The 25,385-nt window shown below is 37.7% G+C and overlaps 1 protein-coding gene across 1 annotated transcript in view; it reads right to left on the bottom strand.

Annotated features, from left to right (window-relative positions):
- Positions 1 to 4,711: 4,711 nt before the first annotated feature.
- The window catches only part of SV2C (synaptic vesicle glycoprotein 2C), an 85,769-nt gene continuing 65,095 nt past the window's right edge, over positions 4,712 to 25,385 (bottom strand). The window contains exons 6-12 of the mRNA XM_065656643.1: positions 24,925 to 25,035; positions 23,152 to 23,240; positions 22,621 to 22,785; positions 17,933 to 18,066; positions 16,446 to 16,649; positions 15,258 to 15,417; positions 4,712 to 4,895 (exon numbers count right to left, since the gene is read on the bottom strand). Of these exons, the coding sequence (XP_065512715.1) occupies positions 4,712 to 4,895; positions 15,258 to 15,417; positions 16,446 to 16,649; positions 17,933 to 18,066; positions 22,621 to 22,785; positions 23,152 to 23,240; positions 24,925 to 25,035 (1,047 nt within the window). The remainder of the gene's footprint in view (positions 4,896 to 15,257; positions 15,418 to 16,445; positions 16,650 to 17,932; positions 18,067 to 22,620; positions 22,786 to 23,151; positions 23,241 to 24,924; positions 25,036 to 25,385) is intronic.

Genomic DNA, 25,385 nt, shown 5'->3' with positions numbered 1-25,385 from the left:
TTGTAGGTTGTATCAGCATGATATCATCTTGTTTAGGTAAAGAGGTTTGACTGGATGTAAACATCTTTCTCTGACTAATGAAGATTGTTTAAAAACTCACAGTGGGGAAGCCCAGTACACAGAAGCTATCCATATGGTGGGTTGAGGACTATATTATGTTGCTAAGAATTTGAATCAGCGGTTGTGCCTCAAAAGCAGTTGCACAAAGATAAGGCTCCATACTGGTAGAAGAAAACAAGAAGAGAGAATAACATTTCCTCTAAATGGAGCTGAGCTAGGTGCACCGACAATAAGATTCCCACATACCTGTACCCAGAGCAAAGGGACCCCAACGAGGGCCATTCCAAGAGAAGACTCCTACTTGTATCAGTTCAGCCTTCTGGATATGTAGGAAACGTGAAGTCTGGCTGCCTGAAAGGGGTGAGATTGTCTGCAGGACTTTTGAATTCGCTTTCCATCTTGGTTTAAAAAGGCATGGCCAGATTAAGAAAAATGTGTGGCAAACCTTATTACTGAATGTAAGTCAGAAGCAAGTGAAAGCACAAACAGTGAGTTTTGAGTTTCTTTGAGACTGGTCCTCTGTTGAGGAAGGCAATTTGGGATGGCATGAATGGAATGGCACAAAGAGAAAAAGAGCAGAGCTTGAATTAGCAGTCTTACTCTGCCCCACTTTTCTAAGTTGATGAACAAAAAATAGACTACTGCTGCCATCAGGAAGGACAGCTAATACTTTTCCACCACCTTACACCTCTGTTGTATACACCTCTGGAAGGGGACTGACTAAAATGAAGCATAAAGGAAGAAGGCTTCCTAATACATCATTCATTAGCCATCCCCTTCATCACTCCAGAAATATTGAACACCTAGCCCTGACTCCCTTGCTAGGAGTCCATACTCAGCAATCAATGCAATGCATACCACATGTTGTAGTGTATGCTTCCAACCAAGAAGGGACTAACATGAATATAGCAAATCTGGTTAAAATGTGCAAAACCATGAATAAGATTCTTTCAAGAAATAAGAGTTTGCTAAGTCATGCTCTACTATCAGACAACCTGTAATGAGTAAAACTAATTAAAATAAAATTTCTTCAGCAAAAAAAGAAAACATGTAGTCTCTTTTGTGGACAGGCTTCAAATTTTAAAATAGTTGACCATCATGGTTAATACTATTCTAACAGTTGTTGGTCTTCTCTGTCTTCAGGGGCTATTGTACTTCTTGTCATTGCTGTCATTGGGATGAGCCTTGCAGCTTTACTGAAGGGCACTAGACCCTATATCCTGCTCCAATTTAGACTGAAAAGAGTTTCTGATTAGTGGTCAGTCAGTTCAGTGACCAAAAGAGACAAATAAGTAGCATTGATTACATCAGTTTGATAGCTCTGATACACACGTTTTCAAGTTGTGTTCTCTGTGGTGTATCAGAGATCTAAACAGGTCACTAAGTGACTCTTCGTGTTAGATATAAGTGAACAGATGCAGAAAGGAAGTGCAATTCCTACTGTCCAATATGTATTACCTGAGATTGTTTTGGAATCTGCAAAAAAAAGACAGATTCACTAAAGATCAGCCAAATCACTTTTGCTTTTGATGTACATAACATTCATGTCCAGATCTCCATAGATTAAGTATTTCTATTCCAGCCTGTGGATTGTACCTATCTAACCAAGTACTTATAGGTGGAAATTGCATTCACTTCTTTTGGCTTTATGAGGTAAATTTTCACTGCATTCAAGCCCAAATGGTTGTTCAAATAGCTTTGATGCTTGCTTCTGCATTAATTCAAATCTGTCGAGCCAACTGGCTCACCAGCTAGGGACATCCTAGCTTTAGGTTTTGGTTAATACATTGGAAATTTTGGTGGATTTTTTCTTTTTTCATCTCTTCCATTTACTTTTTTCCCTCCCTTTCTTACCCACTATTTTTCTTTTTCCTGCCTTAGAACACTCACTCTAATCCTGGACCATACAAGGTCTGTGTAGTTGGGAACTTTGTTTGTCTTCACTAATTCCTGTTGTTTCTATATTCCACCTCATCCAGACTTAATGACATTATTTAGGATAAGAACCAGCATTAAAATTCACATAATTTTACATGTGGTGAGATTTTAGTGTGTTAGCCTTGAACCATAGCCTGCAAAGTTGAACTTTATTTTTCTGTTGCCCATTTCTTCCACACTGGCCAGGTGGCATGAAGTGTTAGGTCTGGATGTTCTTCAGAATTACATACAGAGATGGACAGAATATACTACTTTTAAGTGGATAGTGCATAGCAAGATGATGTAAAGTACTACCATTGCTGTTTATGTTTACTCCAAACATATACAGAGGCTTCAGATTTCAAAATAAGTTGGGCAGTACATACAAGGAGGTGGACACAAGCTACTAATGAATGGCACAGAGAAACAGGGCTCAGATACTATTGGAGAAAAGAGCCTTGAAATAATATTAAGCCCATGACTAGAGGACAAAAGCCACAGATGCAAAACTAAGGCCAGCATTTTGCTCTTAACTTGGAACTTCCTGAAAAATAAGTATTTGTCTTTTTTTTTCTTTTTTTTTTAAATTTTTTAAACATAGTTTAGAAATTTAAAAGTCGTGTTTAAGTCAGATTTAAATATAAAATATTTCATCTCAAATATCTTGACTGCTTATATCACAAAATAAACACACTTCCTAAAATTTTTTTCTAACTATATTATATTTAAATTGCCAACATCAAAAAAATCCCCACTAGTTTTCCATACTCATGGAATTCAGTCACTTATTTGTAAATAGTAGCAAACCACATCTTGGGCTAACATTTTGGTGCTGCAATGTGTAGCACAGGCATTTGTTAATAACTGAAAAATGTAAGTTCTAGAATTGATAAACTGAACAATGAACATTAAATGTTATGAATTATCTTCTTATGTGTACTTTTACTGGCTCTTTCAATACAACTAAGATGATGACTGACACAGAATGCAGTTATAGATATTACTACCCAAGCTAAGTTCACATATATGAGCAAGAGAAAAATTAATGAAAAAAAAATCTATCCTACTACATAATGACCTTATCTGAAATCACAATTTTTTTGGCAATGATTCAACCACCTAATAAATGTTGTCAGACATAATTAGAAAAAAATACTGATAAATTTTCCCTTATGTTTTATATCAATTTTTTCCTCCGAAACTTGAAACTGCAGACAGCTTGTCAGCTGATACAAGCTGTCTTAGTTCCACTGAAAGCAATGCCAGTTTCTGTCATCAAAGTATCTGCCCCTTTTGTCTGCTAATTTTATAGGTGTATTTCTATTTAATTTTTAATGCTAGCATTTTAAAGACATCCCATAGCCTTTTGCAGAACAGTAGGACTGGTGAGGAACTCTTTATTGTAATCCAGAACAGTCCATACATATGGCTTAAAAGAAATATATTTACTACCATTTACTCTCCATCCTTGCACTTGGTCTAATAAAGACATTACCACTCCCTGCAGCCTTGGTGTGGCTTCATTCTTAATGGCTTTCAGAGAGATATTTTGAAAGTGTTAAATGGTGAGACATCCCTAGAACTGTTAAAACTCTGAGAAAAATAGTTAAATAATGTATAAACTGTGAAAATAATGAAATTGGTTTTGGTTATTGCTTTTCTTTGTTTTGATATTATTAAAAAACGAAAACAAAACCAACCCAAACCAAACACTTTTAAGATGTTTTAGTTACATTATACTCTCTATTGAAGTTTTGACCTGACTAAATTTACTAGGTGGCATTCTACAGCCACATATGTTTATAACTACTCTGTGACAAAGAAAAATGTATTAGAGACATAAATATCAAACAAACTTTTCTGGAAGTATTTTATTTTTCAGATAGTATACTGTCCTGATTCTTGCTTTATTCATACTGGCAACAGCATAAGTATTTGCATTAATTCACCCCTGCATTAAGACAAATTCACTGTTTTAAAATGGCAAAGATATTCCAGATGCCACAGATGAGAATAAAACAAATTTTTTCTGGAGTATCAGCAACAAAGAATAAAAATACTTATTTTGTTATTCTCTTTGCTGCCCAGCCATATGGGCTTTTCATCTCCCTGTAGTAGCTGTTGCCTTCTCCTCAGCAAATATAGGGTGTAGTTAGTAATCTTAAGATCCAATCTATCTAAAAAGGTTTCCCGAGAAAGAGACATTGCCAAAAGTTTTTACCTTCTAAGCACAGCTGCCAAAGGTCAGTATTCTCAGTACTGATGTGGCCTGCAGAGTTTCTTGATTAATGCTGCATGCATTGTTAAGATTAACATTCTCTGCACCAATACTGCTAAGTAATTGACTTGCATGTCTGTACTATTACAAAAGCTCACAACGCCATGGCCAAAATTAGCATGTAGTTTTGAATGATATGACTGCTTGCATTTTAAATATATAATTATCAGTATGGTTTTAACCTTCCTGGACATGCCACTGAAAGTGTTTTAAGAGGTAGCTTAGCAGTTTGAAGTTGTGGTTTTGAGTAGCAATGTATGCAAGCAAGCAAAAGTGAAATTTAAAACTTTCATACAGAAGTTTCTAAATCTCTGCCACTCCAAAGTATCTTTTCAGTTTGATTTTTGACATCTGAGCACTCTACTAAGTGTTGAGAATCTGAAGCCTTTGCACCATCAGTCAGGAGAGTTGACATTTATACAAAGAAGGAAATAAATAGTAAATGGCTTTTTTCAGTTACATCAACACCTGGGTTCTTGTGTCAGGAAGCCGAAGTCCTACCAGACCTCCACATACTAGAACAGTAGAAGCAAGGAGAATAGGGATTGCTTTGGTGATACCAACAAGAGAACCGAATATTAAGTTTCCAAGTACAGCTGCTGCTTTGCATAGTGCATTCAAAAAGCCAAAACCTGTTGCCCTAGAAGAGAAAACACAAGAAAATTAAAAAAATGGGTCAAAGAGAGAGAGAGACAAATCCTCAGTGGGAATAAATCAGTATAGCCCTGATATCCTAAACTGAATTTATGCCAAAAAGAATTCTGTCCTTGTCTTTAGAATTTAAACAAACAAACAAACAAACAAATAAATAAAACCAAAGTTCAGCTGCTACAGCATTTTATTGAGGCAAATTCATCTGACTGCCACAGGGACCAAAATGTGAAATGAATATCTGAATAGATAACTTTAGACCTCTACAGCAGAACAAAGGACTTGCAAATAGGAATTCAGTAACACTTAAAATGCTGGACTGGGACACAGGAGGTGGGAAATCTTTTGAGAGCTACTTGGAGATTTGGGAAAGAAGTCACCAGAATAAAGGATGATCATCTTCAGATACTGGATAGAAATGGATTTCTTACAGGTAGTACTCATGTGGAACCAGTGTTTTTTCCAAAAGGCTAATGAGATCTCCAATAATAATTAATGTTTGTCTCTTAGAGCTAAAGAAAATAGGTCATTAAAAAAACCCCCTGGTTGGTGCAGAAGAGATATCTGAGAAACTGTTGTGGTTTAACACCAGCTGGCAACTAAGTACCACACAGCCACTTGCTCACTCTCCCACTGTGGGACTGAGAGGCAAATCGGAAAATAAAACAACAACAACAACAACAAATCCCAACCAAACAAAACAAAAACTAAACGACAAAAATTCCCCACAAAACCTAAAAAATGATGACAACAACAACAAAAACCAAAGACCATTCAATAAGACAGCAAAGGGAGAGGGAGCAACAATAATATTAGAATACACAAAACGAGTGATACACAGTGCAATTGCTCACCACCCACTAATCAATACCCAGCCTGTCTGTGAGCAGTGATCCTCTGATTAACTTTTTTCCTAGTTTATATACTGAGCATGACATCATATGTTATGGAATATCCTGTGCTCAGTTGGGGTCAGCTGTCCTGGCTGTGACTCCTCCCAGCCTCCTGTGCATCCACAGCCTTCAGCTGGAAAGTGCTCACTTATCAACAATCAACCCACCAGTGTATTATCAACATCCTTCTCAATCTAAATCCAAAACACTTCATATACAAACTACTAGGAGGAAAATTAGCTCTATCCCAGCCAGAGCCAGGACAGAAATTTTGGAAAAAAAGGGAAGATAAATAAGTTATCAACAGAAAGTATGACCCAGGTGGCTCAGAGAGGCTTTTGCATTGCAGTGGTGTGATTATAGTAGTCTGAATTAAGTATTTTGCATGTTTGGTAACCCTTGCATAGATGTATTATGCAAACTGGCACCACTTTAATAAATTGTGTTTTGACATGACTGTGTGATTCATAGGTGCAGGAATAACTCTGTCCTACAAAAAATACCTGTATGATAATAGATTCTCTAATATTTCTCAAATCTCTTAGAAGCAAAAGAGGGAAGGACTATGTCGAGGTCACTGGGATAAAATAATAAGAATCTGGAGGTTAGAAACTTTCTTTCAGAACAAAATGTTTATTGTTAATGTGAAATACTTCCATTAGAAGGAAAAAGCCCCCAGTCTAAACAGTATGGATTAACAAAAATGCTAATGGCCTGAGTGACTAAAAAGAGGCCTAGTTATTGTACTGAAGTAAATGGGAAGGAAAGAGAGAAGGCCTGTGCTCAGATGTAGCCTGAATTCCTAGCAAGTATGAAAAGTTTCTACTAGAGCTCCTAACGAGCAACCCAGAGAATCGACTTGAAGTAAGCAGACTTGATCCCAGCTGAAAGCATGGATATAAACTCCTAATGTTCTTCACAGAACAGTTTTTTGATTTTGATAACGGCAAACCATGGTATCAAAGCAGAAGCAACCGATGGAAATGGCCACAGCCCAGAGTGTTACTAGTTCATCTCTTTTGCTGTTCTGCAAACCTGGCCTCTAGATCTCAATAGTGTTGAGCAATCAGGCTCTTTGGTGTCCTACCTCCAAGTCTTATACTGGGTGAGAAGTAAAAGCTTCTGTCTAGTATAGTTGACTAGGATACAGGGGGTTTCATCCTTGTCCATGTTCTGACTATCCGACATGCTGTGCTTCAGAATTATGCCAGTCCTGTTATATTTGAGGACCTGCACCAAAAGAATGATGAAGGCAGGTCGAGATCCTTCTCATAATTTCTAAATCATTCTAGTTTGCTCTAAGAAGCAGAACTCTAGTTGACCCACAGAGTCAACTCCAGAATCTGAACAAGATTCAGATGTTTGCTAATTTTAAGTAATGGTACTTTGACTGTCACATACTTTAATTAGTTAAAAGGATTTTTGCAGAACAGAATTAAGACAGATTAGTTGATTAGTTAAGTTAATTAAGACAGGCTAGTTTATATACCTCCAAAAAGTTTTTTTCTGTTAATGTTAAATACTCCGTGGTTGCAGACCAAACTTCAACCTCTTTGACTAAAACATTATGAAAGTAAAATCAGAAGAGTTGGCACTTTGTTCCAGTGCCATCTCTGTGTATTATATGCCTTTTCTGACACCATGACAAGACACAAGTTAACTTCTTTTGCTGGGTGATTATAATCATAATACAGTTATTATTAGTTTGGCTATATGTCCTCACAGTTGACAGCAATGTTTCTGTCTCTTTAAAATAGCCAAGATTTAGCAAAGTAATTATTATTTTGCCTGAAGAGATAATAATTCCTCCCTGTGCAAAACGTGGCAACCATCCAGATATTGCACGACAGCAATATCTAAGGAAGGAGATATAGGACATTCTGATAGCAGAGCAGAAACTACCCAGAAACACTGAAAAAATAAGCAGAAGAGACACAGGTGCACCTCCTGAATGTTCAAAGCCCTTACATTTTGTTTGGTTGTTTTGTTTTATTTTAATTTCATAAAATCTTCAGAACTTTTACATAATACTTAGTGTCAAGAAAAGCTAAACATGCACATCCTGGAAATAACCATCTCCAAAATGACATGCTCTGCTGTCCAACAGTGCAGACAAGTGAGGGCTGCCTGAGAGCACAATGCTGAGAGCAGATGTGGAAACTTCAGAAGTGTTGCTTGTGAAGCTTTCTGACAGAGAAACATTTGCAGCAGCTCCTTGAAAATGCCCTCCTTGGAGGAGGAATGAGAAACTTAAAACTTGCCCATTTTAAGGAAGACTTTTGGGGGAATCAGTCCAAAGGAAGAGTGGGAGATGCACTGAAGGAAGCAGCAAAGAGCCACCCTACTGGAGTAGTCTTTCAAAGGTTATGAGAAGAAAATCAAATTTCTATCACAGAAACATCTGTAATACAAGGGCAGATAAAGTGGAGCATAAGAATAATATCTAGAGGAAGCCTACTAGAACAGTGAGAAGCTCCTGAGAGAGAAGGAGCTCCAGACTCACACGTCTTCTAGGGTGAACAAAAGTGAAGATAAGATGGAGGAGCATCCTATCCCTCCTTTCCACAGAGGAAAAACTGTGGTAAAATAGACTTTTTCACAGACTGGTAGGAACATGTTAAAGACAACACAGCCAACCTGGAAAACAGAGTTTATGTGATAGGATAACAACAGGCTGCAGATATTTTGAATGAGTCAGAGGAAGAAGGAGAAGAAAAGTCTCAGAACTATTGTAATTTTGACCTCGTTTATGCACAGAAAGTATTTATAAAGGTATGGTGGTGACTGGTTGTGATCAATGTCTGCATAGGTAAACACAATATCTTTGGCTGCCAGTACTGATGTAAAACTAAACTTGTCTCCAAATAATAGGAACACGAAAAATGAGTGTTCACATAGAGAAATCAGACACTTAGTCATCAACAGCCTCAGTATATTCAGAGAGATATCAGAACTCCCCAAAGAATACATAGATCTAGTTAAAGTAAATTTGGATAAATACAGGCAGGAAATCTTTGGAAAGAAAATGGCACAAAACATATGGGGATGCTTTACTGATATTCAGTGTTTTATAGTGCTTTATAAAGGGAAGCTGTTTCACAGATGTTATTTGCTTATATTAACTAGATATAACAGAGGTCTGAACATAAATTTCTGAGCAATTTGGACCATTTCTTTTCATGTGCTGGAGTCTACAGATAGCACCTTCAGGGCTGCCACTGTGATCTAGTTCTGTTATAGATTATGTATCCAATATTGTCCTACTAAGGTTTAAAGTAATTTTGTAACACAATATATCTTATATCTGAGCAAAATTAGGTAATTTTTTGGCACTGAAAAACTGTTTCTCCTTCATAAAATGGACTTATTCAATTTTTCCCATTGAAAAGGGTCATTATTGCACTGATCCCATTAATGTTATCAAATTATCAACAAAGAAGAGTAAGACAAAGTAAGCCCATTTTTACTGCCTTTAGCTGTCCTGATGATACAAAATGAACAATGCAACAGAAGTTCAATGTTTTGATTCTTAAGCAGTTTTCAGGCATGTCCTTTTGCCTAAAATATGCACATCCTCAGCAGCACCACTAAGATTTTTATATGCTTAAGCTGTTACAACCTGTACCTGAAAATTGTTGTCACTGTTCAACTTTCTGCCTTCATATCCTTCAATTTTAATATGTGTTTGAATGTGAATTCGTTGTGTGCTAATAGTCAGAATGAAGTCATTGAGCAAATTGTTGAGCTCTAGGGATAGCAAATTCAGACTTGCTCTTTTAAATAAGCTAAAATCTGTATTAATTCATACCTTTGTAATTAATTTCACTGAATCCAGGGGAGAAAAAATAGCAGGCAATAAACATGCTGCAATTCACACACATGTATGAGCATAGTTTTCTCTTGCAACACTAGTACAGTCTTTGCTACAGTGTTTCAGGAAAGTGCTAGAGTGTACGGAAAGTCTGCAAATGATCAGAGATATTCAATGTTTCTTCTCAGCATCATGAATGAAGTGAAAAAATCCAAAGGCATAAGGCCATTAATATATACACCAATTTCCAGTTACTGGGTGAAGCACTAGCACAAAAATATCTTTCTGACTTCGTGAGCAGTTCTTATTACTTGTCAAGGGAATCTGGTAGCAAGAATCCCTTGTCCAGCTAGAGAATGTCAATAAATCCTTAAGGTGCATCAGTAAGATAATGCTGGTGAATCAATTTGGGATTGCCTTAAAAAAAAAAAAAAAAAAAAAAAAAAAAGTTACAGATTTTAGTACTGATAGGAGAAAAATGCAAAAGTCCTATAAAATTATCAGGTCTGAGAGAAAGCTGGATGTTAGAGAAAAGGAATTTTGCCCTAAGTACTTTACTTCTTTTGCTAGAAAAGCTGTGACAAAGAAAAACAGTCAGATTCCTTTCACTCAAGCCCCACATAAAAATGGCAAGAGTCCAAACAGTTAAAAATAGAGGGATTATCCAAGTCTTTAGATTAAAAGAGCTTGTTTCCTGGTTGCCACATATGGTCCTTCTTGGACCAGGTGCTTATATTCCTACATAAACTAGTTCAGGCCCACATTTCAATTTCTGATAGTCAGAGCACCTGAAAACTTCATTGTCATGCATTGGAGTGCTGCTGGATGTGTAGCACTGATATTTGACAACCTTCTTGCCAGAGCTAGTGCTAAACCTGTCCAACACCTTACAAAAACCTCTGAATTTCATTTCTCTGGGTGTTGATAATATGCAAAGGCAGAAACAGAGTTTCTGAATGTACTACAGACAATTTTCTAATGTCCAGACCTTCTAAGATCTTTTTAAAAATAAGTACACAGATGCATGTAACAGCCTGGCCAATTACATCACTTAGTGTGCAAGTAAAGCTGTGGAATTTACCTTCCTGCCTTGGACTACTGCCTAAGGCATTGCATAGGTTCAGTGTGTCATGCCTTAAAAACTTAAACATGGGATTTCAGCAAAATGCTTTTGAACAACATCCACAGGGTGGCAGTAGAAAATAGTTGTCAGGAAGTCTAAGTTGATGGCTGCTGTTATGACTCAAAAAAATAGAAAAGCTTCTCCTCTGACAGCCTCAACAATAAAAAGCCAGACTTAAGATACTGTGTGGATAATTTTTTTTACTCTGAGGATAGATTTGCAGGGCTCAAGAAGAAGAGAAAGAGATAAATATAATGAACTGAAGGTAAGTTACTTATTTCTTAGTTATGACCAAATCCTTATGAACTTATTGCTGAGATATTAAAAAAAGGCAAAACAGGATGACTTCACTTTTACAGCACACCTTGAATTCTAAATATTTCTGGCCAAGATTCAAACCCAGATGTCTGGCAGCTGTAGTAAAACTGATGAATTGTTGGTTATCTGATGCAATCTGACCTTGATTTACTGTGCAGGAGATGAACTATTTTTATTCCATTTTCTGTTTAGTTTTGGCTTATGGGTTGTATCCACTCCTTGACAAGAATCTTGGCTTATAAAGTTGGCACTTCCCAAGTTAGTTCACAAGAAGATATTTATCATTTATGTTAAAGTAATGATTGCATTTTAAAGTCATTAAAATCTCCTGTTACTTCTTCAGAGAATTTTAGTTTTCTTCTATTCGTATTTACACTACAGGCAGAGCTGGGAAACTGTGCAATGTTATTGCAAGCCCCTTGGGTACACACATTACAGTGCAAGCCATAATTACCTCATAACACAACATTTTTTTCCATTTCACTCTGCCGATGAACAGAACAAAGAGAGCTTGAGGGGCAAAACATAAATGTAGTGAAGAAAACTTGGTTTCCCTGATCTGCTGTCAAAGTTGGAAGGTGCAGTGTGAATAAGGTAAGTGACTGTAAGATGAAAAAGCATAGTCTTGTGGTTGAGGTACTTAAGTGCTGTCCAGAGAAAGGATATAAGCCCTGAGCCTGCCACGGAATTCCTATACACTGCTAGCAAGTCACTTAAAGTGAATTAAGCAGCCATTAAGTATACATTTGACATTTTCTGGGTGCTCAACTTAGCACCTTCAGGTTTGTGTTGGTGAAGTGCTGAGCACTTATAACTGCAGTGGAAGTCGTACTTTCAGCCCATGCCCTCTTCTAAAATAGGCTTGCCTTAATTTCTATATCACCTCCTTTCAAAGCAGTGTTTGGAAAATATGCAAAGTTCATGAAAGAGGAAGAAAGCAAACTAGAAGCACCCCAAACCATTCTTTCCTTCAGAGCAGAGTTTCCACAGCTACGGAATACTTTGGTTTGGCTCTCAAGACCAGTCAAAGACTTGTCAGAACTTGCTGACTGCTGAGCAGTCCAGAATACCACAAGCCATTAAGAAGATAAGACAAAAGACAAGACAAGAGACAAGACAAATGATGAGTTAATACAAGTTCTTTACAATATGGAGCTGGTTTAATTTACTCGTTTATTGGAAACTAGCTAGTTGATAGCTAGCCATCATGAGTGTCCTTTAAAATTTGTGTATTTGACAGTGAAAAAAAAAAAATTATTAAACAATTATTCCTCACCACCATGTGTGTCATCTGGAAGACAGAAATCTACCTAAAATTAGGACTGGTAGCATAGCTTCACCTTTTAACGCAACTTTGTGAATCTTTTGAAATCTGTAGAGTCCCTGACATCTATATGGTCCCTGACACCTCTTATCTCAGCAGTTGTGCAAATCAACTGAGATTGTATTAAGAATATGCAGGCAAAAGCTATGCTATAATGGCATAAAATTTGAAAATACTCATCAAGAATTTAGGACAAACTACTGAATTACCTCAAATTCAGGCATTGGTAAATTAAAATGTAGATAGTTAGATGACTGTGATTGCATGCAGAATCCAAATCTGTTAAGATTTTGAAGCAACTTTAACTCTGCCCTTTGGGTAGCTGATAAAGAGGAAACTGAAATGTGTCTTGTGTATCATATACGCTACACATTTCCAAATTGCTTACCACACCCCTACCTGGCAAAAAGCCAGTATGATCCCTAAATAACCTGCAGTACGATTTATGAAACACCTTTTGTATTTCTCTGCATGACACTGGCGCAGTCCCAGCGGTTTGGCAACTGGCCAGTCTCCAAGAGGAATCAGGCAGGAGGAAAAGGAGGGGCTGTGCAGCCTCGTCTCTTGTGCGTGGTAGCATGAACTGGCCTCTTTCCACACATTTTTCTTCCAGCCCAACCTCCAGCTGCACTTTGTTGCTGGTTTGTGCTCACTTAACTGGTTGGGAATAAGAAAAAAGTGCATATTGGAATAGTAAAATAGTGACACAGTGAGCAAAGTTGTGCCTAGATTGCCTTTTGAGGAAAAACTGGAAGCTATTTTCAGGACCAGATTCACTCTGGATGTAGCTTTAAAATGAAAGAAGAGATCATCTTAAGTTTGAAGGACCTTGTATGCAAAAAAAAATCAGGCATCTTCATGTACCATATATGCCTGGAAAGGCTGTTCAGCCCTACAGTCTCTTGCAGAACCTGGAAATTCCTGGTAAACTGTAGCAAGTCATGACAGGCTATGGAGATCAGAGGAGTCTTAGAAGGAAAGACAGGACCATCAGAGGTGGGCAGCCATATGTACTAAACCGTAACTAGTCTAGATTAAAAAAAAAATCAGATGAAAAAGTGTGGGATACAAATTGAGTCACTGCAGGTATCAATTTTCAAATTGATTTTTCTATGTTCTTCATGTTTTCTATGAAACATGAAGAAGCCTTGCCTCAGTCTAAAAAAACCACATGTCTAGGAAGTGACTTCTAGAGCAGCCCATTTCTTTATAACCCAGCTCTCAAAAAACTGGCAGCAATGGTTCCATCAACTTTGGAAAAAAAATCTCATCTACAGTATACTTCAGCAATGTCTTTCCTGACACAGACATATTTGGCCTATCAGACTTTTTATACTGGTAGTATAAAGTGACAAGTTTTCTATCTGAGTTTTTGCAAAAAACTCCAACAACTCAGCTGCAAGTAAATTTCTGAGGTGGAATTCAGATAACTATTATTGCACACATAAGCTTTTTAGAAAAGAAAAATTGGGAAGAATTTGTTACAACCCTGAAACTAGCAGAAACTGGTTTTGCTTCCACTAACATCAATAGCTTCTTCTATTGTTTTTCTTTACTTAATTTTAAGAAAATATTTGCAGAGACTACATTCAGGAATAACAAAAGATAGTCATTTCTAGAGGATATTTAGAAGAATCATATAACAGACTTTTGCTGATGAAATCATTCTTGCCCAAACAGCAGTTTCCTGAGGTGTAATAAAAACAGTAGTGCTTAATACTAAAGCTTACTGCTTTGAATTCATAACTCTGTGGTGAGGTTATTGGACACAACCACAACAACGGACATCTATTTCTTGTGTGAGTAAGAATACTTTTTTTTTAAAACACCTGTGTGAAGAAAACAGAGGAGTCAGTCTAGAGTCTTCCTCTCCTGATGGACAATAACAAAGTCAGTTCACCTCTGTCTGAAAACTTACACTTGCCAACAAGGCATCATGCATTTATAAACTGGAAATATTTTTCACCATATTTGAAAATTCTAGTGAACAACATAATGAATAGTGCTGCGACAGGAGAAAGGACATACTGGAATCTGGGTAATTTTAGATCAAATTTATTTATGGGAAGGAGAAGCAAGAAATATCCTGGTCTATTCAAGAAAATATGGCTTTCACATTTTTACACTCAACATACGACAGTGTATGGCTTGAGTGTTCTTCCTTTAGTCCATTAAGTGACATAAGATCAATGTTTAAAAGTATCCTGTATCTCAAAAAAAATCACAAAAAAACCTCCACGTTGTTGTCTAGCAGCAGTGCTTGCAAGACATGAAAATTGTCCTGATCTTTCCTGCGAGAGTTCTGAAGAGACAGGAGCAGTGCCTGAGACATTTTTGTACCAGTTCTGAGTATGTACAGTCCTGGTAACCCTGCACACATATTTTTAGCAGACTGATTAACAGCTCAGCATGGTTCAAGCTCACAGTCTCTTTCAGAAAATGCTGTTCAGCTCCAGACAGTGATTTTTATTATCATCCCCACCATTTCATAGCAAATAGACAAATGCAGCTCTATTGGTATTTTGGACCAACTACTGCCTTCATAGCCTGTTGCACTAGGGGAAACTGAGAAATATTACATTACTGTTTTCAGAATTACTAGCCATTAGCTGTGTTTTAAATGAGGTTAGGAGTTAGATCTTCTTTTTCATATGAAAATACATATGTCGTATGTTCCTGATTAAGTGATATTCGATGCAAAATACATACAAAATAGCTCAAAAAGTATCTTTTTTTCCCCTTGCCATTCATAAAAAATCTGTTTGTTGGGCCCGCTCAAAATATCACTACCACTGTAAAGCTCATACTTAACCATTTCTATTTACCATTTCTGCTGGTACATATAGTGTCGGTGAGGTTAGGGGAGGTGTACCTGCACATACCTTCTGTCCGTAGGATATAGCTCCACAGTAATGACATCTAGAGAGTTCCACGCTGAGATGGTGAGGCCATTGTAGAGGCACAGCATACCTATCATCATGGATTCGCTGGTCCCAAACCACAGGAAAAAACAGCTGATGCCAGAAAGAACCATAGAACCACCTAGGTATGAGACAGTTGAAATGAACAATAATTGGAGCTGTATTTAGAGAATGGTCTTTGCTTTGTCTAATATTTCTGTTCATAGAGTATAGATAAACATCTGACCCATATATTTGCGTTTAAAAACTAAAGAGACCTCCTCAGCTGGTAAGACTGGCCAGGCAGACAATTGTAAGGGGCTTATTAAAAAAACCCAACCAACCAAACACAAATAAAAAGAACCAACCAAACAAACACACTCCCCCCCCACCCCCCCAAAAAAAGAAAACAACACAAAAAAACCAAAAAAACCACCAACAACAAACACGTAACTCCTCAAATACTGGGATATATCATGAAGTGTCATGCTGGAACCCTCTCTGAACTCCCAAAGCAAGCTGCTAGGGAAAAACTATCCCCATTCTTCCTTGTTCATCCTCTTCTGCAATTGCATGAATCTTGTTCACATATTGTAGCAATAAAAATAGTGAGTGGGAATTACATTTATATTATACATTTATATATTCTCCTAGAAAATTACCACAATGAACTACCACATAGTTATTTAAGTAAATTGAAAAAGATTTGTCATTGCAGATAATCCAGAGGAAACCGTTTTCAACTATGTCACTTTGCAAAACAGATAAGAGGGAAAGGACTGCTGAATCTTCTGAGGAGATGCTCCACTAGTTGAGGGTCATTTCTGTACATCTTGCTTTCCTTTCAGCTGGAGCAAAGACAAGCCAATGGTCAGCACTCTCCAAAATCTCATCCCAAATGCCTAAATACCTATTGGTCTTGTAATATCAGTGCAAAACGGCAATGACTTATAACGTGGCATAGCAGAAGTGGTTACAGAATCATTTTTGCCTAGGGTTTCTCAATCTGAGGTTTTTTAAAACGGTACTTATGATGCTGCATAAATGAAGTATCTGCAGAAGAATGTTTTGCATCTCTCTGAACCAAATCCTTTAAAAAGAGAACATGTTACTTTATTGGGAAAGCTTTAGGTTTTTATATTTTGCCCCATTTTAAAGCTAAGCCCCTACCTAGCATCGTTAACCGTCCAATTCTATCCATCAGGAGAGCAGACACAATATTCCCTGGTAAGACTGCAAGGGTTCCAAGGAAATTAACAAAGTAGATCCAGTAGGCACTGTAGTCATCATCGAAAGAAATCTGACATCCTGTTCTGATATGGAAAAATGTGCAATTTATCAATTCACTGTCAACAAATTTATATTGCTCAAGATCTGTGGAAAGAAGAAAAAGAAACATTTCAGCTAACAGCCATCTCCATGTGCAGCTTTTGATTAAAAACATTTCAAGTTAAGGCAACTTTAATGACAAATCACGGCTTTCACTACTTCATAAAATGGGATTAGTTATTGCTATTGATTTTGATACATTTTTATCTTAATAGAAAAATTTTCAAAGCTCATGGAAAAGAGCAACTAAGGCCTGCAATCAGGCGAGTTATATTAATATATTTCAGCTCTAATTGGACTGTATTTAGTTAAGATTTTTTAGCACTAGCTGGTCTTGCATAAAAAGCACTGGGTATCTGCAAGTTTCTATCACTTGTTCTTGCTTGGTATGAGGCCTTCTATTTCCACACTGGACATCCTTTCAAATGAGACTGCCCATCACACTCAGTTTGGTTTGACTTCTTTTAAAGGGAAATACTCCTACAGAATTCAGTTTAAACTAGTTTTCATTTCTGAGAGGGCATCTTGGTCTTCAGCTTGAACATGAATGAGTTACTACATGCAAACGTTGAGGCCATTCTTCTTTGAATACCATTTTAGAGATCTCTCCTTATACTTTCACTTTCTTTCTGTTCCTCCGGTCAGCCTTATAACCCTGAATCAAGAATATCTTCCTTCCAGGCAAAGAAAGATAGGCATTGCTTGCTCTGAAGCCTAACTGTCTTACTATTAATATTATGATTGCTGATGCTAGAGGAAAGCAATAAGAGCTGCCCCATCTTTCCAACAAACTTAGTTGGCCATGTTCTACTTTCAGTTATGTTTTATTAAACTAAAAAAAAAACAAAGAAGAGTCCTCTGTTTAAACATACGAAAATATGCATGCCTATTTTTGCTAGAATACTTTGGGGACTGGGAATGATTACAGATTACGTAGTTTGAAGCCCGCACTCAGATTCTCATGCCACAGCAAGTACAATGAACAAAGAATTTAATGAGTCTCATTTAGACGAAATAAAAATGCACTAGTTAAAGTTACCAGTAAAGCAGTAAATATCTTTTTTCCTCTCCAGACCAAATCTCTTTAGAGACGATTAAAATCAAAGTCATGTTTAAAATTTAAGTCAATATTAGGCCTGCAGCCTAATGTGTGTGTGGGTATGACCACTTTTCTGCTATAACCTTACTGAGGTCTGTTGTTTTTTATAACTTTAATGCTCTACAAGACGGATTCTTGTATGCCTTATTAGAAATCCAGAAATTATAAACATAAGATGAGAACATGCAGCTGAACAGTGGATGTTCAGAGGTTTTTCTACTTTTATTACCTGTGTTGTAGAAGGTGGTATTCACAAAAGTACAGTTCCTGAAGTATGTGTTCAGTGAAGTAATGTCTTCAAACACACAATTCTTAAAAAGGGAATCTTCAAAAGTCACTGATTTAAACTTCATCATAATAAACCTGCCCAATACAAATATTTTTTGTCAATCTACCTTCATAGGTTAGGAAGAGCAACAGGTCAAGCTGATGTAGCTTCACAGGTCTAAAAAGTCTCAACCCCAGAAAAAGTGATTCCTTAAAGGCATTCTTCAGTCACAATTAACAATTAGATGATTCTAGAACACTATCATTCAGAAAAAGCATTATTAAGACAAATATCTTTACATGACTTCCTGCCACAGCCAGTAATATAATTTCTTTGACAGTATTTCAGTTATTACTTGTCCTTGATCATAAACTAAAACCAATGTCATGACATCCATAGAAAAGTCTTGCAAAATCACTATTGCAATTTGACATTACAGTCAGAAATTGGGAGGTCAGACTCCAGAAACTCAGTCTCTCGGCACAATCACCTGCTGGTACCAACAAGTTAGAAAGAAAGAATTTTTCAAAGAACCTTTATTTCTCCAGATGAACACACTGGGCTCTGTGTCAGGCTCAAATCCAAACCATACCAATACAAGCATTTAAAAAAGGTTTCACAAAACGGTTTACTGTGAACACAAGAATCACGTTAGCAGTTAGACATACAGAAATCTAACTGTAAGTATGTGTTTGTTACTCCTGTGTCTTTGGATGAAATTGTAATTACTGTGTTCATAAAACAGGCACAAAAAATTGTCAGTAGCTTTTTTTATTTCTGAACATAGAATCATAGAATAGTTTGAATTGGAAGAGACTATCCAAGGTCACCTAGTCAAACCCTCCTGCAATGACTAGGGACATCTTCAACTAGATCAGAGCTTAGAGCCCCATCCAGTCTGGCCTGGAATGTTTCCAGGGATGGGGCATCTACCACCCCTCTGGGCAACCTATTCCAGTATTTTACCAGCCTCACTGTAAAAAATGTCTTCCTCATGTCTAGCCTGAATCTCCTCTCTTTTAGTTTAAAACTATTACACCTTGTCCTCTCATAACAGGCCCTGCTAAAAACTCTTCCCTCATCTTTCTTACAGGTGCCTTCTAAGTATTGAAAGGACACAATAGGGTATACTCAGAGTCTTTTCCAGGTTGAACAACCTCATCTCTCTCAACCTGTCCTCATAGGACAGGTGTTCCATCCCTCTGATTATTTTTGTGGTGTCCTCCAGACCTGCTCCAACAGGTCCATGTCTTTCCTGTACTGAGGGCTCCAGAGCTGGACACAGGACTCCAGGTGGGGTCTCACCAGAGCAGAGTAGAAGGGCAGAATCACTTCCCTTGACCTGCTGGCCATGATCCTTTTGATGCGGCCCAAGATACTGTTGCCTTCTGGGCTGCAAGCACACATTGCTGGCTCCTGTCCAGTCTTTCATCCATCAGTACCCCCAAGTCCTCTGCAGGGCTGCTTTCAATCCTTTGATCCCCCAAGCCTGTATTGATACTGGGAGTTGCCCCAACCCAGGTGCAGGACCTTGCACTAGGCCTTGTTGAACCTCATGAAGTTCTCATGGGCCTGCTTCATAAGCTTGTCCAGGTCCCTCTGGATGGCATCCTGTCCCTCAGGTGTGTCAACTGCACCACTGAGCTTGGTGTCATCTGCAATCTTGCCGAGGGTGCACTCGATCCCACTTTCTATGCCATTGATGAAGACGGTCCTCCTTCCTACTGACTCTCATTTAACTCGTAGGTCTTTGATTATGATTGTCAATCAAGTCATTCACAGAAAAAGTGAAGGACAAAGTGCATTATTAGCAGTAACTTTCTACCTCAATGCTACTAGGCTAAAACAGTGCTGTAAGCCTTTTCTAGTATATTTACACCAAGTGACATCATTAAGCTAATGACAAAAGGGAAGGTTGTAGCAATGCATAATTATTTTTGTGATGGCTTTTGTTTCAGAGAGGGGCATGGAAAAAGCTACAACTGAAAAAGGGCAGTTTTGCTGGCAGACTTCACTAAAAGTGGCAACACTTTGAAAAGCAGTGCTTTAGTTGTTATATGGCAGTTAGAAGTGTTAAGATGGCAAAGCCTTCAGAACACAGACTTGGCTCTGCTGTTACTAAACTTGGTGTGACTAGCTAAGTATTCTTCTTGTTACAAGACTAATAGTAGGAATAGGAAGAGATGAAATATGCTACCTACCAAATAGTAGGAATTTAACTCTCTTGCCAATAAAGTTGTTGGAATCACAGATTGGTGGGGAAGGGAAAGGGAAAGGGAGAGGGAGAGGGAGAGGGAGAGGACAGGACAAGGGAAAGGGAAGGAGAGAGGGAAGGGGAAAGGGAAAGGGAAAGGGAAAGGGAAGGGGGTGAAGGGAAGGGGAGGAAAGGGAAAGGGAGGAGAGGAAAGGAGAGGAAAGGAAAGGAGGGGAGAGGAAAGGATAGGAGAGGATAGGAGAGGAGAGGAGAGGAGAGGAGAGGAGAGGAGAGGAGAGGAGAGGAGAGGAGAGGAGAGGAAAGGAAAGGAAAGGAAAGCAAAGGAAAGGAAAGGAAAGGAAAGGAGAGGAGAGGAGAGGAGAGGAAAGGAAAGGAAAGGAGAGGAGAGGAAAGGAAAGGAAAGGAAAGGAGAGGAGAGGAAAGGAAAGGAAAGGAAAGGAAAGGAAAGGAAAGGAAAGGAAAGGAAAGGAAAGGAAAGGAAAGGAAAGGAAAGGAAAGGAAAGGAAAGGAAAGGAAAGGAAAGGAAAGGAAAGGAAAGGAAAGGGAAGGGAAGGAAAGGAAAGGAAAGGGAAGGAAAGGGAAGGGAAGAGAAGGGAAGGGAAGGGAAGGGAAGGGAAGGGAAGGGAAGGGAAGGGAAGGGAAGGGAAGGGAAGGGAAGGAAATGAAAGGAAAGGAAAGGAAAGGAAAGGAAAGGAAAGGAAAGGAAAGGAAAGGAAAGGAAAGGAAAGGAAAGGAAAGGAAAGGAAAGGAAAGGAAAGGAAAGGAAAGGAAAGGAAAGGAAAGGAAAGGAAAGGAAAGGAAAGGAAAGGAAAGGAAAGACTAATTGTATTCATAGGAAAAGACCTATTACCTAATGGATTGCCTTGTGTATTGGTCAGAAGAATGGTGTTTTAACCCATTAGTTTTTAGTTACTATATCATTTCTTATTTGCCACAGATTCCAATTAAAATAAGACTGGAATTCTGTGTCAAGTCATTATCATTTTTCATATAGTGCTTTCCATTTTAAAATGTTGCTAAGTTCCAGAGAAGAATAGAGATAATTTAGCCATTAAATTAGTTAGTTGGAAGAGAAATGATAGAGTGTGTGTGCTACATTCTTCTGGTTCAATTTTTACCTTTGGACAGGAAATATGTTTTGACTATATTAAAATTGGTGTTGTGATGATTTGAATTAAAACGAAACAGAAATGTAATTAAATAAAATGTCAAGTATTTCTGGATCTTCTAGTTAAGAAAGAACACAAAGGAAACACTGAGCTTAAGTGTGAGTGGAGTACTGAAATGTTTGTGGAGGAAAAATATCGAATGAGGTCATACTTCTATGGAAAATGTTTTGTGAATCTCAAATATCTGTCACAGGTCTATTTAATTTGCACATTTCAAAGAGTAAATTAGTGGTTTAGAGTATAATACATTAATGCTAGATTTAGAGTTCTACAAGAATTTTCAGGTCAAATTGAGAAGACCTCAGTTGACAGAATGCTGTTGGTTACTGACAGTAAATCGTTCTTTGTTTTTAGGAGAATATCTACCTCCTGGTAAGAAGAAGAACTGGGAAGCTATGACTCATTTAAAAATGAGATAACTCCTTGTTTTTGTCTGCAATGCATAAACCTTTACCTGTGTCAAAACTCTTATGAAAATAACAAAAAACTCTTATGAAAATGATTTTAAACACTCATATTACCAAAATAATTAATTTTATGCACTTAGATACAAATTTTCCTATGGAAATAATAATTACTTAGCACCATGACATCCACAAGACCATTAACATGGTTGTTCTGTATATTTCTTAAAAGAAACCAGATACCTAAACCAGCTGTGTTTAATTTCTCCCTATGTTATCCTGTTACCGTAAAGTCCAGATAGAGTATTAATATGTTTGGATTCAGTTAAAAAACACGAAAGGCATTGCAATGTGTTGATTCTTGGTTTAGAGCTGTTCATACTATTTATTGATTTACAGTAACATTTAGCTTTTATTTTCCTGTGATAAGATCCTAACCTCTCAATGCACAGCATTTTCACAGAAGCATCTTTCATTGATATAAGAACCAACAACAGAGATGAAAGTATGTCCTTCCCCAGCTCCCTACAACATGCCACATGTGTTGAGTCTGAAAACCTTTGAATCCCACTGCGAAAGGAAGTACCATTAACTTATGCTTTTTGATCTGTTTTTTGGGTGGGCAAGGAAGCTGGGTTGCATGGGAAATCCTCACACAGGACACACCAGGTCAAGTATAGGCTCACTTCTCCCCATGCTCCTCAAGCCATAAGAAATAAAGAACTGAAATGAATTCCTGTTAAAAAGTATCAAAACCATATATCATTAGCTAATGGACAAAATATTAGATTATTAGGACATGCTTTAAAAATATGCGTTTGTTTATTCCAGCAAAATCAGGATGTTAGGAGGTCTCTAAACCTGTCATTGATGTATTCTCCATTGCTGTGAATCTGATTTTCCAGTGTGAAGTTGAAGACGAAATGTGAAACCTCCTCATTGCGGAAATGTTTCACTCGTGACGCATACTCATCTGATTGCAGGTGTTTAATGACATCAGGAAACCAGACAGATAAGCCATAGTAGCTGTGAAAAACAGAAAAATCTCAGTCACCAATCTCACTTGTTTGGAAATCTGTGCTAGATGAGGATGAGCAGCTCTCTTGGCCACTTTTGTGATGGGGTGGTTAGTCCATCATAATAAAATCCTCCATAAAATAAAAATATTGAAAGATGCTGCCCCTAGAAGATGACAGTTTTCTGAAACAGATATTCTTGATGAGTCAGGCTTGCAAGCAAGAACAAACTAACTGATAAATACAATGTTTTGTGCAAAGATACTGAATAAAACCTTTCCAAATAGAAAAGATAATCACAGTGACAGAGATTTGCATGCATATGATCTGTCTGTCAAGTCTGTCAAAAATGGTTTAAGATCTCAACCACTCTTACCCAAAAGACAAGGTGAACCATACAGCAGTAAGTTTGATTGTATTATCCTTCACTGGGTAGTTGAAGCATCTCATAAACGTCAACCAAATCTGTAAATCATTAGGAAATACATTTATTTAAAATCATATTTCTTAAATGATAGAGCTTGTTGATTCTGATTTGCTTGCTTTTTTAGGACACCAGGAGAGCTGATCAGCTCTTTGACAGGTCATACCTGTACTTCTCATACAAGTATGTTAATCTCCAGCTATAGCCAGTTTGTTCTTGTTCTGTGATTTTCCAGCTTCTTTTCATAGAATCACAGAATGGTTTGGATTGGAAGAGATCTTTAAAGATCATCTAGTCCAACCTTCCTGTGATGGGCAGGGACATCTTACACTAGACCAGGTTGCTCATCCAACGTGACCTCAAACACTACCAGGGGTAGGGCATTCATAACTTCTCTGGTCAACCTGTTCCAGTGCCTCACCACCCTCATCATAAAAGATTTCTTCCTAATGTTCAATCTAAATCTATCCTCCTTCAGTTTAAAACCATTGTCACTTCTGTCACTACAGGCCTTGGTAAAAAGATTCTCTCCATCTTTCTTTTACATCTCCTTTATATATTGAAAGGCCACAATAACATCTCTCTGGAGACTTCTCTTCTCCAGCCTGAACAATCCCAACTCTCTCAGTCTTTCCTCATAGGAAAAGTGTTCCAGCCCTCTGATCATTCTTGTGGCCTCCTCTGGACCCGTTCTAACAGGTCCACATCTTTCCTGTACTGGGGACCCCAGAGCTGGATGCAGAACTCCAGGTGTCTCATAAGATCCTGTATCTCACAAGAGCTGAGTAGACGAGCAGAATCAATACGCTTCTTTTTATGCAGCCTAGAATAGGGATGGCCTTCTGGGCTGTAAGCACACGTTGATGGCTCATATCAGACTTTTTATCCACCAGTGTAGACCATGTCCATTAATTCACTTCTCCTCTGATCAGCACAAATTTTCCTAATCTCTAGGCAGCTTCATTTCACTATCTCAAATAAACCTGAGACCTTGTCAGAGAAGTTTTCTTCTCACTTCCTTTCTGGCTTTAAGATGTCAGATTTCTAACAGCCGTCTAAAGTAATTTTTTGACATTTTTAGTGTTTGTGGGGTTTTTTTTCTTTAATTAATGAGAATTTTCTGTATCTTTATTACAAGTTTCAAAGGTACTGCATAATTTTGGTTTTACAAAAAAGAAGAAAAGCACATGGAGCACAGACCTGTGAGCTTCTATGGAACTCTCTGAAATAGGTCTGAAGTCATTTTCTTGTAAAACATTTTACATGATTAAAAATACATGCAGATACAATGCCTTATAAAGGTTTTATTAACATTAATTTACACAATTCATTCATTACTTTACCATTTGTAAGTAATATGGCTGTCTCAAGAGATAATTTTTTATGTTATCATGTGTCATCTCTTTCCATAGGTATGTATTAATATGCATTCCCAGTGCATATTGTATTGTGGTGCTTAGGAATATGGCTGGGTAACTATCTGCCAACATTTGTGTGAACACCAATGCAGTATTTTCCTCCTCAGAAGCAGGGACCTTTCTCTCTGATTCACTTGTACCTCTTCCGGGTCAGGAAACGAGAACCCTAAGCTGGTTCCCCAACCTCCTCATTGCATGGAAAATGTAGCATTGCAGCTGTCACCAGCTCAATCAACGCAGCCTATTTTGGAAGGCTAATTAAAAATAAGAAAGGTAATTAAAAATGAACAGATATGTTGTTACTTACACCATATAGCTCTGTGCGAATCCTAACAATACACCTCCTGTACCAAGTTCCTGTATCACTCTCTATTTCTATGAGCTCGTCTATCTGCTTTGGAGTTTTGATTCTGTTAACCTAGAAATAAAAACAGAACAGCAAATATTTGCATTTTCTTGAACCATTAACTGCCTGTCAAGGAGTATTGGAAGGTTTTAGTAAATTCCATAAACTAAAAATGAGTAGATACTAAACCTGTGTCTATGCTTGGAATGCTTTGGAAATATTATATAAAGGAATAGTAGCACACTATCATGCCTTATGGATGCAACAGTTTTGGAAAAGTTCTACCTTCAAATCGTGCAGGAAATCCACTTCCTCTGACTGAAACACGCTATTACTGTCAGGTTTTGCTAGAGCGTTGCTGTACATACCTCTAATGTCACAAAGGATAAAACATTATTGAAATTCCCAGTTAAGCATGCCCA

This window comes from Caloenas nicobarica, chromosome Z (assembly GCF_036013445.1).
Source record: "Caloenas nicobarica isolate bCalNic1 chromosome Z, bCalNic1.hap1, whole genome shotgun sequence".
In the NCBI taxonomy this organism is placed as follows: Eukaryota; Metazoa; Chordata; class Aves; order Columbiformes; family Columbidae; genus Caloenas; species Caloenas nicobarica.
The sequence above is the reverse complement of the archived record's forward strand: the minus strand, read 5'-3'. Positions and strand labels throughout refer to the sequence as shown.